Source organism: Branchiostoma lanceolatum, chromosome 18, assembly GCF_035083965.1.
Source record: "Branchiostoma lanceolatum isolate klBraLanc5 chromosome 18, klBraLanc5.hap2, whole genome shotgun sequence".
In the NCBI taxonomy this organism is placed as follows: Eukaryota; Metazoa; Chordata; class Leptocardii; order Amphioxiformes; family Branchiostomatidae; genus Branchiostoma; species Branchiostoma lanceolatum.
In genome coordinates this window covers 14,282,285-14,296,571 of record NC_089739.1, presented here as the reverse complement: position 1 = coordinate 14,296,571, position 14,287 = coordinate 14,282,285, and the positions used below count along the sequence as shown (strand labels likewise).

The 14,287-nt window shown below is 42.2% G+C and overlaps 1 protein-coding gene across 1 annotated transcript; it reads left to right on the top strand.

Annotated features, from left to right (window-relative positions):
• LOC136424190 (DBH-like monooxygenase protein 1 homolog) lies at positions 1-13,841 on the top strand. Its single transcript, XM_066412701.1, has 11 exons — positions 1-291; positions 4,251-4,583; positions 5,560-5,646; positions 6,208-6,402; positions 6,666-6,768; positions 7,299-7,465; positions 8,748-8,933; positions 9,100-9,159; positions 9,851-9,984; positions 10,498-10,687; positions 11,913-13,841. The coding sequence occupies exons 1-11, from the start codon at positions 16-18 to the stop codon at positions 12,132-12,134; spliced, it is 1,953 nt and encodes a 650-aa protein (XP_066268798.1). The 5' UTR covers positions 1-15; the 3' UTR covers positions 12,135-13,841.
• The last annotated feature ends 446 nt before the right edge of the window (positions 13,842-14,287 follow it).

The window sequence follows — 14,287 nt, the reverse complement described above, 5'->3', positions numbered from 1 at the left end:
CGTTGTCTCAGCAGCATGGAAAAAGTCGTTTGTTGCCCGTTTGCTCTAGTTTTAGCGGCTGCGCTCGCCCTTTCTGGCCAACTTGTCGATGCAGATGACTTCACCCACCACGAGGCTCTGGACGAGGAGGGAAAGTTCCGCCTGTTCTGGAAGTTTGACGACGAGAAAATTGAGTTCGAGGCCCAGGTGCAGACGACAGGATGGATCGGCTTGGGTCTGTCCCCGAACGGAGGCATGCCGGGATCCGATATCGCCATTGGCTGGGTCAAAGATGGGACTGCGCACCTCACAGTGAGTCTGAGTCTTATTGTGAAAAAAACAACTATTTTCTGATTAAATGCCATGCAGTATACAGCAGAGGGCATTCTTCGTTTATTTCTTTAGTTTATAAAAGACGCGTACCTTGACCTGATTTATCGAACTGACGGGGCGATTCTTTCAGTGGTTGCCACAAGAAAAACACTATCGGATAATTTGTCAAGTTTCTCGTTATAGCAACGGTCTGGAAAAGAAGTAGCTACGTTTGCGAATAACGTAGTACGTGACTGAAAGACTGCTCCATTGTCACCTGTATAAAGCAAATTCTATAGGTGTTCTTACCGTTGTTATTATGCCATAACTTGATCGCAGTACCCGAATAGTTGAGACGGTACACTGACTGAGTAGAATGCTACTGTCAACAATGGCAAGGTAGATCTCAATATCAGGCGCGACCAGGCGCATATCGACTGTTTACAAAGTCCTCTTGTCACAAGACAAGTCAAATATATTGCACAACTATTGTAACAGGTAAAAGGTAATACAAATAAACTTTGTATAAGACTATTTGCTAGTCACATCTATCTAGTGCACTTTACACGTAGATTATAAACTATACAATACTGATATAAGACACAAACAAAGGTGTCATTTTGTAGAGAAGAGACTCAGGGATAAAACATCTAGCCTTATATCTACAACCGCCATCAACATTAATCCGCCGGGTTACATAAATCCGCCACTTTGAATAATTGTGGGATTGAGAGATCTCTAGTCTTCCCAGGTATACACAGAAAAGATGCATATGTACAAGAGTGTATTATACTGGGAGACGTTGAGTTCGAGATCTGTCTGGACGTATCTTTTCAGGGTGGCGGAATTATGTTAGTAAATGCTACATAGGAAACATGCACGCTAATGCATATTTGGGCTCCCTATGTCTAGATATATTTATAACTATGAATGGACGTGTATATTTTGATAAAGTCAGCGTTAGGTTTAAACAGTAATGAAAACAAAATTAGGTTTTTAAATGTTCCTCACTTTTCCATAATAAAGTGATGAATATAAGATGTCCAGTGAGCTACATATATCCAGATCAAAACTTGAATAGCACTATATATTCTTCAATTTGCTGATTTTTTACAGCGATCGGCAAAGTCTTGCAGATATCAACTCGTATTTCATCTCCAAGTGGTTGCTATGACCATTTTAGTCTATCAAACTACCAGACCATGTTCTCTCGTAAAACCCTATTTCCACTAGCACCAGAGGCTGCGAGAGCTAAAGTTAAAAAGTTAAGTTAGTTAGTTTAAATCCTCCCACACCATAATTGATGTATAGGGCGGTGCCCATCTCCGTTTCATAGCCCTGGAGCCACACTGTGGTGCAATCACTGCAGCAGGGGGCTAGTCCACTGGCAGTGGAGTGTGTTTAACTTCCATACTGTTTCATAAGTATGTACCATTATTTTAAAGTCTTTGGTATGACTCAAGACGAGAGCTAAGCGACCAAATATTTGACCAATCGTTCAAAGAAGTTTCATAGATGAAGAACGATTTGCGTTACGTTTTGTGTTGTTTTGTCGTCTTTTAAGTCATAATTTTACACCTTGCACAATATTCCAATTATGAACTTATTGAAGGGTCACATAGATTCAATTTTGGTCCCTGGACGGTCGCTCAACGATTGCAGTCTAGTGGAAAGGCGGTCTGAATGCCCTGAACCTCGTATACTTTGATGTCTTTCTCAGTTGGCTAAGCACCTCCTCTCACTGGACCCGCCACCTCGCTGCGACCGAGCGATTTAACACAACGCTAAACGACTTTCATCGATAAAAAATAATCTTTTTATGCTTTGTGTGATTTGTTGTGTTTTTAGTAATACTTGTACGTATGTTTTGCATAGTATTCCCATTGTTGAGTCAAGACTAAAGCCCCTGTCACACTTGTTCGTATAAACAAGTCCGCAGGAGTTGCGTATTAACATGGTTTTGGTCAAGATTGAAGTTTCAGCCCAAGAAGTCATTTTCTTAGTACGATAACTAGGCTACACAACGGTGGGTCAACCCAGTAAACAACTTCTTCACCGCAAACTTTCCTTAAACCTAAGAATTGTTAATGCGCAACTCATGCGCACTTGAATATACGCACAAGTGTGACAGGGCCCTAACTCTAATTACATCTATGACGCAGCGAGGACGCCAACGCGTCGCAGGTCCAGTGAAGGGGGGGGGGGGGGGGGTGCTTGAGCACGGGTAGAGAGTCAGACCCCACGCGTGTACGTATCGCGTGTTTAGCCTCGTGACTTTTTAACGACCCCATAAATACAAATGGTGTAAAGCTCCAGCTGGTAAGACCACCCCAGGCACTTCGGTGAATGCAGGAATTTACACACCGATGACTGATATAATTGGACTGTAAAACGTTCCAGAAATAGGCGTACGTTACGCAAAAGAGAGCTTCGTCCGAGCGAACTTCTTCATTGAACCGAATCGAGCAACAGCCTGTTGTATGCGTCCTTGACACCACAAGTGATCCATGATTGTGTAAACACGCAGTCAATTCAGCTTCTGAACAGGAGTTATACTTCATTACCTTCGGGGTTCTGCTTCATGTAGCCTGCATTTTTCGAGCCAGCATGCGATGGCACAGCGTATTACTGTAAATGCTTCTAAGTTCGCGTGGTTTAAGTTCCCGGGAGAGAAACATAGTTTTCGCGGAGATCTTAAATTCGCATTTGAAACGATTCTTCTAGTAGCGCTACAGTCGTAGGTGGTCAAAAAGTTCTGCGGTGGTTTTACGTTCGCGCTGAAGAGCTCACCGCGAAAACCGCGAACATTTCTGCATTTACAGTAATTCAAGAAGATACACACTTGAATGTGTAGATTTTCGTGATATTCCGTGTTTTGCTCTGTCTTTAACTACCTTGGAAATCATTAGATTTTGGCAGAACTCTATAGTTACCAAAGGACAATCCAGGCTGTGTATTGCCTGCAGGCGAATTTCACATCAGTGCAGATGCACAACGAGCTGAACATGTCGCCTTCTAGGTCGTTTTGGAGGGTGGAATTTAATTGTTAGGTCGATGTCCTAGCGAGCAAATAGTACAATAGCTTGTACACCAAACCGGTTCCCATTCACTGCATTGTTAGTGACTCCGCATATCTGCACGGCGCATTGTCACCAATGCCGGATAACTGGACCAAATTTTCAAAAATCCTCGACGAGTTGACTAAAAAGATGCGCTAAAAATCGGCAAACGCGGTACAAATGAGCCGAAAAGTGCCTATGTATAGGCATAATAACCAAGAAAACAGGACTATAGAGAAAAAAGTAGAACATGACTTCCGCAACCATGATGCTAAGCTTATTTTTTTTTGGAATATCTGGGACTGGAGGGGGGGTGTATAATCACCAAATTTGTAGGGAGTGATGTACTCGTAAACCTGAACAATTTCGGTAATTTTGGTAACGTTATGACGTATAGTGACGTAATCATGACGTCATCGATTTGATTTTATTGCCTAAGTAGGAAATTCCCGTAATATCTGAGGGTATCAAACAAAAAGGGGCGTTTATTGATGTTAAGGTATGCCAAGACATCTGACGCCAATCGTAACTACGTTGACGGCGAAATGACGTCATAGAATGACGTCATTTAGATGACGTCATTCTGAATGACGTCAGGTGTATTTACCTATCCCTTGGGATTCGCCATCTTCCATCGGCCATTTGAAATTTTTGAAAAAAAGCGCGCCAGCAATCCAGGAGGTCTGCACAGGCCAGGGGGCTAATCTGCTTCACGCATGCGCAAGTTCTAACATTGTTGTTTTGAGTGTTGATCATTCCAGCTTCTCCTGGCCAATTACCGATTCACAATAATTTTGCCGAATTCAGTTATCCATACGCCTGCTAAAGGTTAGTATACTACACAGTCCCATCAAATAAACGTCTATGTCAGCTATCTTTTTTTTCTCTCCCCTACTCCAGGACAGGTACGCAGAAGCAAAGGCACTGCCCCCGGTGGACGAGAGTCAGGACTGGGAGCTGGTGTCTGGGTACGAGAATGCGACTCACACCGTCCTGAGGTTCAACAGGAAGCTGATGACGTGTGACGACAAGGACCGCGTCATCAACGGGGACACCATGCGGGTGTTGTGGGCATGGCATGATGACGACCCCGAGGACGAGTCCGGGGTGAACGGCCCGGCCTACCACGGGGTCAACAGGGGGGCCAGAAGCACGGTCCTTCTCAGCCACATCATCGCGCCGCCAAACTTCACGGAAACAAACTACACCACAGTTGACCTTTTGATGAACAACGTAAGGCTTAGGCTTGCCATTATTATTTTTTGTTCCTTTTTTTGCGACGCCTCAGGGGTGGAGGCATTTTGTTTCGTCTTTGACCCCTTTTCGTGACCTTCTATTTCGCTATTTCATCCTTTGAGTGGTACAATAAGAGGCCAATTACGTGATTTCATGTAGGTAAAATTACTTGAACAGCAGCAACGCCTTGTTTGATGTGTGATGGTTTACGTAGATTGCGTAATAGTTCTTGCACACGACGTAATTCGGATGATGGGTCACCGTAAAATGTTTTGTACATCGACCTTCAATACATGCAGAACTCTGACACTATCAACGTTGCCATTCTTTTCAATTGCAGCTTAAATTACAATCGGCAAGCTATAGAAAACAGGTGGCTCAATTTCTTACAGATGAGCTCCTGGTTCCTGTTAGTTAGTAAGACCATGTTGATTTGATTAAATGAATGACACCCGCGCGTGCATCAAGTTTTGTCCGTTTCAAATAAAAAGAAAATTTTAGGCCATACTGTTAATTTTGAAAAGCAGCTGCAAAACGAGAAAATGTATGCAGGAAATTGAAAATATTTTGGAAAACGAATACTAGCACCGTATAGTGCCAAAGTCAATTCCAAGTTAAAATATACGTTTTGTAAGAACAAAAAGGAATAATCTAATCTATATTTAGGTATATCATGTGTTCAGTTTTGTTCGACCACGTTGGTTTCATCATGAAGGCAACTTTTCATTATTCGCACGTTCGCATCATTTTTGTGGTCCCCAGAGGGTGTCATCCATATATTCAAATCAACATGGACCAACTGGGGGATACTAAATTGAATCCGGGGAAGGGCATCCTTGTTGGAGCTGCATTCGTCTTTCGGAAGGGACGTAAAATGGGGTCCCCGTGATCGAGGACTCAGATTGTTACCCCGGCTGTACTTAGGATATATATCACCTTTTGTTACATTTCTGGGTAATGTATTTGTCTGCAGGTCTCCGTTCCTGCCTACCGAGACACGACGTACTGGTGCCGTGTGTTTCAGCTGCCTGAACTGGCCAGCAAACACCACATGATAAAGGTGTCTTTTCTTATTTGTCTCAATAGACCTCTTTCCAATTACGGCGGACATTTTGACTTTTCCGGGGTAAGTTCAGGGTCATGCACCAAAACGAGGCTGAAGTTGATGCTGCCTGTTTTGGGTTAAACTAATTTGATTGTGATGACAGATGTTTGTTCACCTTTGACTTGAAAAGTTTAGGTTATACCATCTATACAAAACCTCCTTGGTTATACCTATCAGCGAAGCAATCACAAGGAAGCTTGTTCGACTAAAATATGACGGTTCTGGGAAAGGAGCTTGATGGGTGGCGAAAAGATCACTCCCAACAAGATCGATCTTTGTTGATTTGTTTATCAATCTATTTATCAAGATTTACTCATTTCTGGTTCTGTGAAAAGAACTCTAATGACAATTAATGAATATATCATTTGGGTTTGTTTCTACATAGTATAGAAAATTAATTGATATTAAATGTATATACATGTAGTTATATATAAGTGGCAATAGTGTTTTTTTTTTTTGAGGACGACTCAGGGGCTGGACCTAATGGTATACTATATAGTGTGTGTTGTTTTTCAGTACGAACCAATCATCACCCCTGGTAACGAAGGCGTGGTTCACCATCTGCTGGTCTACAGCTGTGAGAAGGACAAAAGCGTCACTTTTCTGCCAGAGGAACATCCGGGACATCCGTGCCGCAGTCCCAATATGCCAAGGGACTGGTGGCCGTGTTATGGAGGAAGCCTTGTAGCAGCGTGGGCGATCGGTGCAGAGGTAGGGACGGAATAACCTGATTGGTGCAGAGGTAGGGACGGAATAACCTTATTGGTGCAGAGGTAGGGTCAGAAGAGCCTGATTGGTGCAGAGGTGGGGTCGGAATAGCCTGATTGGTGCAGAGGTAGGGACGGAATAGCCTGATTGGTGCAGATTTTACAACCGTATAAAACGGGCATTCAGAGTTTTCAGAGATCGTATTTTACTTGTTGCCATCAATTTTTCGTATTTCAATATCAGCAGTGAATTCATATCCCCTTCAGGCGTTAGTGTATCCAGAGCACGTTGGGTTCCCGATCGGAGGTGCAGACGACAGCCGTTATTTACTTGTGGAGATGCACTACGACAACCCCCAGCTGCTATCAGGTCGGTTCAGTTCAGTTCATTCTCTTTTTGCAATTGGAGGTGACACACGTGACTCCACAAGTTTCCAGAGGAGAACCATACCCGCCATTTCCTCGTGGCGCGTAACATGGCCGGCCAGAGACAACCTACGGTTGCGAATAACCTTAAAAATCTGTGGCATGTCACCACAAAGCTCAGTGTTTATTATGTGGCTCCTTCAGGAGGATCAGGTCAGAAATTGTAAAAACAAATCCTCCTGCTAGTTTCATACTCTATCGCCAATCGGCTTGTTTCGTTAAATTAGCTTTTCAACGAATTTAGGACAATAAAACGATCTTTCAATAAAACAAAATTTCACGGTGTAAGGAAAATGGACATTTTCACTAAACTTTAACTTGATGGAACGGATGTGTGAAGGAATCATAAATGATTACTGTGATAATAGGTTTTTCACGGTGATGATAAGTTCACGATGCAGAGGTGACAATGAAAACTGTGAACATAAAGTTACAGTGAAAGAAACACGAATTACAGTATCTGGTCTCTTCCAGGAATCCGTGACAGCTCGGGGCTGAGACTGACGCTGACGCCCGAGCTGAGGGACAACGACCTCGGCATCCTGGAGGTCGGCGTGCTGGTGACCAAATTCCACGTCGTCCCTCCTCGCGCTGAGGGCTTCGTGTCGGCGGGATTCTGCAACACGAACTGTATGAACGCGGTGAGCACACATTCATCATAAGGTCTCATTCCTGAGTTTGTTCGCCCCATAGGCTAACATGTTATAATACGTATTTTATATGGGCGCGTTCGTAATGAAGCTACAGGAAATATGCCAATGCTATGTTGGGAACATTTACCCAAGATCATGCATTTAGCTTCACCCCCGAAAATGCACTTTCCGCGTCACCCACAATGCCGGGCTGTGCACGTCCGACCTCGCGCTCGGCTGCCGAAATTTACCTGCTAATTTCTTCAGTTACAAACAAGATTTCATCAGTTTGACGCTTGACATCAGCTGGGCGGGTATAAAGTGATTTTTCCACCGATATAAAGACACGTTCAGCCGTTAATTTTTTGACCACGGATTCTTTTAGAGTATACACGTGGGGTAGCACATGAATGACCATCACATGTAAAACTAGCATATTGGAAAATGTATAGCTGCATAAACACAGGCAGGGACAGACATAAGACGGACCAGAAAAAATATATAATCGCATGAATAAGTGGTCTCGCCTGTTGAACCCATTTGGCCTGTCAACTTCTACCACCTCTGACTGACATGTACATGTACTTCCGGCCACTCCTGCAAGTTTGGCCTTTGAGGTCATCTTTCCACTCATTTCTTGTCACTGACAGGTCATTCAACGAGCTACGGGCACACAGCATCCCAAACAAACACACCAAGCGCCCTTAGTGTGGCTATAGCTATTATTGTCACTGGAAGGGGACAAAAGCAGTAAGGGAGAGGGGATGACCGCCTCCTTAATCCACCGGATACGTCTGTTGTCCTCTCTGTCTATTACATTGGCCTCCTCCCAGTCTATGACACAGCAAATATGCCACCTACTAGCGACGAGAAGCAGTACTCCAGTGAGTCCAGTCAGAAGCTCTGAAGAAGGTGTCTGACAGCTACAGACACAGAAACGTCAGCAGGTGGGATTTACTGGTTGTGTTAAAAGAATCTCTAATATTCTATGTTCTACCAACCTGATGAAATTATTTTCGGATGTATATGATATACTCGTAAATTGTTTTATCGGGTTGGTAAATCACTGGGAAAAAAAGACTCTTTTTACACGACCAAAAGATTTATTCCACCGACGTTTCGGTGACCATCTGTCACCCTCTTCAAGGCAATTCTGACTCGTTCACATAGTGATGCAGCACGGGTGTCGCTGATTATACATAATAATGAGATGCATTCCCAAACGCAAAGTATTTACATATGTACCATCACAAGGGTTGATATAGTTATGATATACATGTATATGATATAGTTTCTGGAAGAGCTGGGACAGCCAATCCACATCATTGGCCTTGAACTTCACTCCCATCTGCTGGGGGTGAAGATGAGCACCAGACTGATCCGGAACGGCACGGAGATAGAGATCGCACGGGACGACAACTACGACTTCAACCTGCAGTTCTTCAGGATGCTGAGGGAGGAAGTCACCGTCTATCCCGTAGGTTCCGACATTTGCAATTGTTTGCTTTTATTCAATTCAATTCATCAGTTTATAAAAATCAACCTTGTAGAGTTACAAAAAAGCTGAATTGTGTTGATTTTTACACAAAAGTACTATACACAAGTAACATCCACTTGTCTATCGTCATTTCATTTTTATTCAGGGTGATACACTGGTTACAGAATGCACCTACCGTTCCAAGCAAAAGGACAGGATTACATATGTAAGTATGATATGTGTTTACAAACCAAATGTGTCTACTTCCTTGCAGTCTTTATGATGAGTAGCAGATGACAAACCCTTGTTGTCGAGAAATGCAATTATTATCTGCTTTGCAACGTTAAAAGGTGCGCGCCAAATTTATAACGTTGTCGGTCGATTTCCCTCCTTGCCCAAAATCTGTTCAACATGCACGAATCTGTTTTAAATATTTTGAAATGATATTTTGGCGTTTCTTATATAAGAATAGACTTTCCATATTTGTTGATATGATAAACAAGTCAACATCGTTTATTTACTAGCTGTACTATGTCTATGTATGAATTGCTATTGACCATATATAAGGTGTATTTTTATCTGTAAAGTCTGTTCAACTCACCAGTTTCAAAGGCACACGGCGTGGCAGCAGCTAGCTGATTGTAGTTTCGCCCTCTTCTCAAGTAAAATAACCTGGCCCCGATATGTTAAAATTCGAGAATCGGCGTTCCCCCCGAAACAAAACTGCGGCACCAGCCAGAATGTCTGCAAAGGGCAGAAAAAAAGCTATATTGCACTGAATGGCTTGTCACACCTAACCGTTGCAATTATCCATCTAGCTACAAGCGTTGCTGAAAAGATGCCCTTATCATATTTGGTGGCACAGTTTGGCCATCTTTTGTCATGTTGAATGAAAAAGATCTTGTCTTGTCTCACAGGGTGGTCCCGGAACACCTGACGAAATGTGTGAGACCTTCTTCTACTACTACCCGAGGTTCAACCTGACGTTTTGCGACAGTCTGCCAAACTTGTACAGCACGGCTGGCTCCGCAGGGGTCGAGAATTTCGATCTGTACGTTCCCCCAATTGCAAAGTATCATTTTACACTATGATATGTATATACTAACGTTTAAGTGGTGTAACTCATGTGAAGTGCATAGTCTCTCTACCACCACGCTACATGGGGTGTTAGCAATCAGTGCTCATAGCGATTATCTACAAGAGCATTTTAGATATACAACACAGAAAACGATGAAAGGATAACTGATATTATTAACATTCATGACAGGTATTGTTTTTCGATACAATGCAGAACAGAAGGCATGGGCCCGTTAGTGAGAACAGTCACTTGTTCAACAGGGTTACAATGTACGGAATTGAGGAGTCTGTTGGTACGGCAGAGTGGTGTGTTGAGCTCAGTTTGTTTCTGGTGTTACGGCCAGCGTAGTCAATGCCCTATATGATCCGGCAAGCCCGCTTTTGGACCTGTTTTAGCTTCTCTGTTGTTTTTGTTTGGTGAGGCCAGGGGTCCAGGCAGGTGCAGCATATTTTAGAGTTGGTCTGATGTATTAAATCTTTGTTTCAGCGATGGCGGTCTTCGCGGAGACTTCGTCATCAAGGCACCGGAGCGCCTGGTCAACAAGTCGTACGAGGAGGTGATGGAGGCCGTGCCGTGGACGGACGAGAAAGCACGACACTTCTCCAAGTCTCTTCTGGAGGGCCCATTGCCCTTCCACACCAGCTGTAGGGCCACCCACCAGTCTGCTGTTAACACCGTAAGTGAGGTCGTATTAATCTCCAAGCAGATCTATAGGTTGCGAAGACCGTATCCAACTGGCAGAAAGAAGTCGCTTTTGCAAATTGTTATAAAAGCTCCTTCTTCTAGTTGGATACGGTCTTCGCAATCCGTTGTGTCTGCTTGGAGACTAGGGTCGTATAGTGTAACGGCAGGGTTTTCGGCCCATAACCCAGTGGTCCCGGGTTCGAATCCCTTGACTCCAGCGATGTTGTGCTCTTGGGAAAGGCACTGTACACGACTTTCCTCTCCATGTGTAAAAATTGGTATATTGATCTCTGTACGCGGCACTGTTGAAATAAGTAATGGAAAACTTGAGTGCAGTGCCACGTCATCCTTGTCTGTCAAAAAGAGAAGTAAAACCACTCGTAAGTGTAAGACAATATTGTTAACACACTACTTCATCCGTTGATGAAAGTTAGACATCCAGGTAGTAAGATATGCCAAAAAAGATTACTCAAGCAACTGGATAAAATTTGGAAATTTTCAAAATTTTATCCAGTTGCTTGAGTAATCATTTTTGGCGTACACTACTTCATCATTAAGGAGGTAACGTTACTTCCGTTATTCGGTACCATTGCATCGTAAATAATTAGTTTCTCCCCAAACATCTATCCTGTTTTTATTTCCATTTTTTCTTGTTTTATCTTCTTCTTCTTTTTTTTACAATATTTAAAGCATAGATTGTGGTCCCGTACTCGACCGAGTGATACAATTATATTGAATGCACACAAAAAATGCAAGCAAGAAAAATATTAGGAGGTCTAAACAAGACACAATAATTCTAATAGAATTGGATATATGTAAAATAGATGATGATCAATTCTGAAATGTTGAGCAGTTAGTCAAAATCAATTGATTCCTTCATTTTCATAGAAACAATCTTTTACTTATTTATTTTTTATTGCATTTCACAAAATGAACAACACATGATAGAAAACAAGAGAAAAACAAAGATGGAACAGAAAATGAATTTTTAGTAATATCCATAAAAGTAATGATAACGGTATCATTAGAAATAATCTTTATTGACACAACAAAAATACAGCGACTTTCGTAAAGTCCTTTGCAACTAAACATGCAAACAACAAACAGTGGGATCTAAACATTCTTTGATATATCTACTTGTTTGTACACAGTAAGGGTTGTCTCCTTCTAGAATGTATCTGAAAGTAATTGACGGTGTTTACCTTCGTTGTCAACAGGGACCATTGGCCACCACCCTCCCCTTCCCGCGTGGAAACAGGACGGCCCCTGAGGACATCTGTAGCGGGAGGACCGCAGCCGGACAGGCGACAACCAGTGTGCCTGTCACGGGGACTCCTGGACCTGTCGGGGATGGCTCTGGCGCATCACGTCCCGGTCTGCCTGCAGTGATAATGTTAGCTTGCATGGTGGCGCTTCTCCTCACCGTTTGGGAACCGTGAAATAAGTAAAAGAAAGCATATTGGCGTTGACCGGCGTTAGCATGCATTTTGTACAATTTTCTATGGAAGGGGAGAAATATACTTTTTCAAGAAACATTGTAATCATATATAGGTAAACCTACAAACAAAATGGAAAAAGAATCAATGTGACATTTGCAAACCAAACGTATTCTCTGCAAATGTACAAACAAACTTAAGTTTTGGGGTTGAGTTTTTTTTAACTTTAAAGGCAACCAAAGCAATATGAGGGACCACAAAATGGAGAGAGAAATGCTGAAATCTTTACTGTAGAGACATTTAATAACACGGTCTAGCAAATTTATATAATAACTTCATATTTGACGATTTCAATACTGTGCAAAACATGCCATACGATGATCCCCTTAGTTTTGCGAGCCTACGAAAACCCCGGCGACAATTTGCAGTTATTTCTCACATCAACGTTACAACGAAGTCATATTTTTGCATCAAGGACGTCGCTATACATTGTGATTGTGTTGTTTGAACTAATGAAGCATAAAAATGAATAAATCGATTGACTTTCAAAATTTTCGGGCCCTAATATTGCTAGGGTTGCCTTTAATAGATTTTTTTGTGGTGTGGGTATTTCCTCTGTTGTCGAATAGGTAGTAGAATAATCTAAGCAGTAACGTCTAAGCTACAGATTGGTTTTTTGTACGGTATTTTCTAATCCCCGAATAGTCCCATTCATTCGTTAAAACTATTTTCAGGATGATTTGAGTTTCACTCAAATATTATCATGTTTCTGTATTACGATGCAGTGATATGTAGTTGAATGGAATGTTTAATGGAATACGCCAAAAGCAGTTACTTAAGCAACTGGATAAGACTTTGAAACGGTCTTGACTGTTTCAAAATTTTATCCAGTTGCTTGAGTAACTACTTTTGGCGTATCTTACTACCTGGATGTCTAACCTTCATCGACGTGTTGAATGGAATGTGTTTTTTTAATTGTTGCGATAATGTTGTACAGTAAAACTATTGATAATATCTGCAAAATGAGATATAGTAAGTTTAAGAACCATTGTATTTATAATATATTCAGGTAATATAAACAAGATGGGATATATATAAATCATACGTCTCGTGTGTTTCATTATTCAAATGTTAGCTATCTCTGCGCATGCATTTATTTCTTTTTGTATGAATGTTTGTTTGTTTGTTTGTTTGTCTTTGTGTGTGTTAATAGTTATGCATCGGTATTTAGTAATAGTTAGCAGGTTCAGTTCAACCAATGAGCTCGAGATATCGTCAAGGTTCTATTGATTCTTATTAATGGCGCTTTTTGAGGCTGTTCATCTCAGAGAACCACACGTTCACCTTGTGTATTTACATTTAGTTATCCAGTCTCACTTTTTGTCATTTAAGTCAGTCGTAGGTATACCTGCATGCATGTATGCAGGATATTTGTCCTTGTGACTTATGACTTTATCCCTTCAGTGACACACCAGCCTCACATGGGGACAAAATGTGGACAGAAAAAAAAGCTATCATGAGATCGTGTCTAATGGCCGAGTTCATGTCGATAACGTCGAAAACGATGTATGGGTTTGATACGTCATAAACCTTGTGTGTTCATGTGTTGGTCTGGTAGATCACAAATTTAAACATGTTTGTATGGTGCAATAATATGGTACATTTCTTTCTAAATATTATCATGCAATAATAAAGAGTTCATCTAACTTACTTTGTAAGGGAATCTAAGGGTACTTTCTACATTTTACTGATGTTAGAGAAGGATAAACTAGAAAGGGTATGTGCAGAACCAAGCTGCCAGATTCTGGACAAACAACTACCATCAAGATACTGGTTGTACCAAAGTAACAACAGGTTTACTGTGGTACCCTGGTATCCAGAGCAATTATGCCGAGCGTGGACCTACACCGGCCCGTGCCCGGAGCTTCTTCGGGACCTACCCTCACGCTGGCCCGACAACGTACCCCGCCCCACTTCCCACCAGCCAAACAAGGTCTAGCGGATAGTGGGGCGGGGTAGATCTTCGGGGGAGCGGAAGGGTAGGCCCGGGTAAATCGGTGCGCGGGCCGGTACATATGCTCTGGATTCCAGGGTATACTGTGGAGGATACACGGAGGCAGAAAAAAATTCTTAGATCTTGAAAAATCTTAAAAATT

Excerpts from the sequence above, each read along its gene's own strand:
- LOC136424190 (XM_066412701.1), top strand. The coding sequence starts at position 16 with ATGGAAAAAGTCGTTTGTTGCCCGTTTGCTCTAGTTTTAGCGGCTGCG. Across the intron at positions 292-4,250 it reads ATGGGACTGCGCACCTCACA|GACAGGTACGCAGAAGCAAA; the intron begins GTGAGTCTGAGT and ends CCCCTACTCCAG. Across the intron at positions 7,466-8,747 it reads ACACGAACTGTATGAACGCG|TTTCTGGAAGAGCTGGGACA; the intron begins GTGAGCACACAT and ends TATATGATATAG.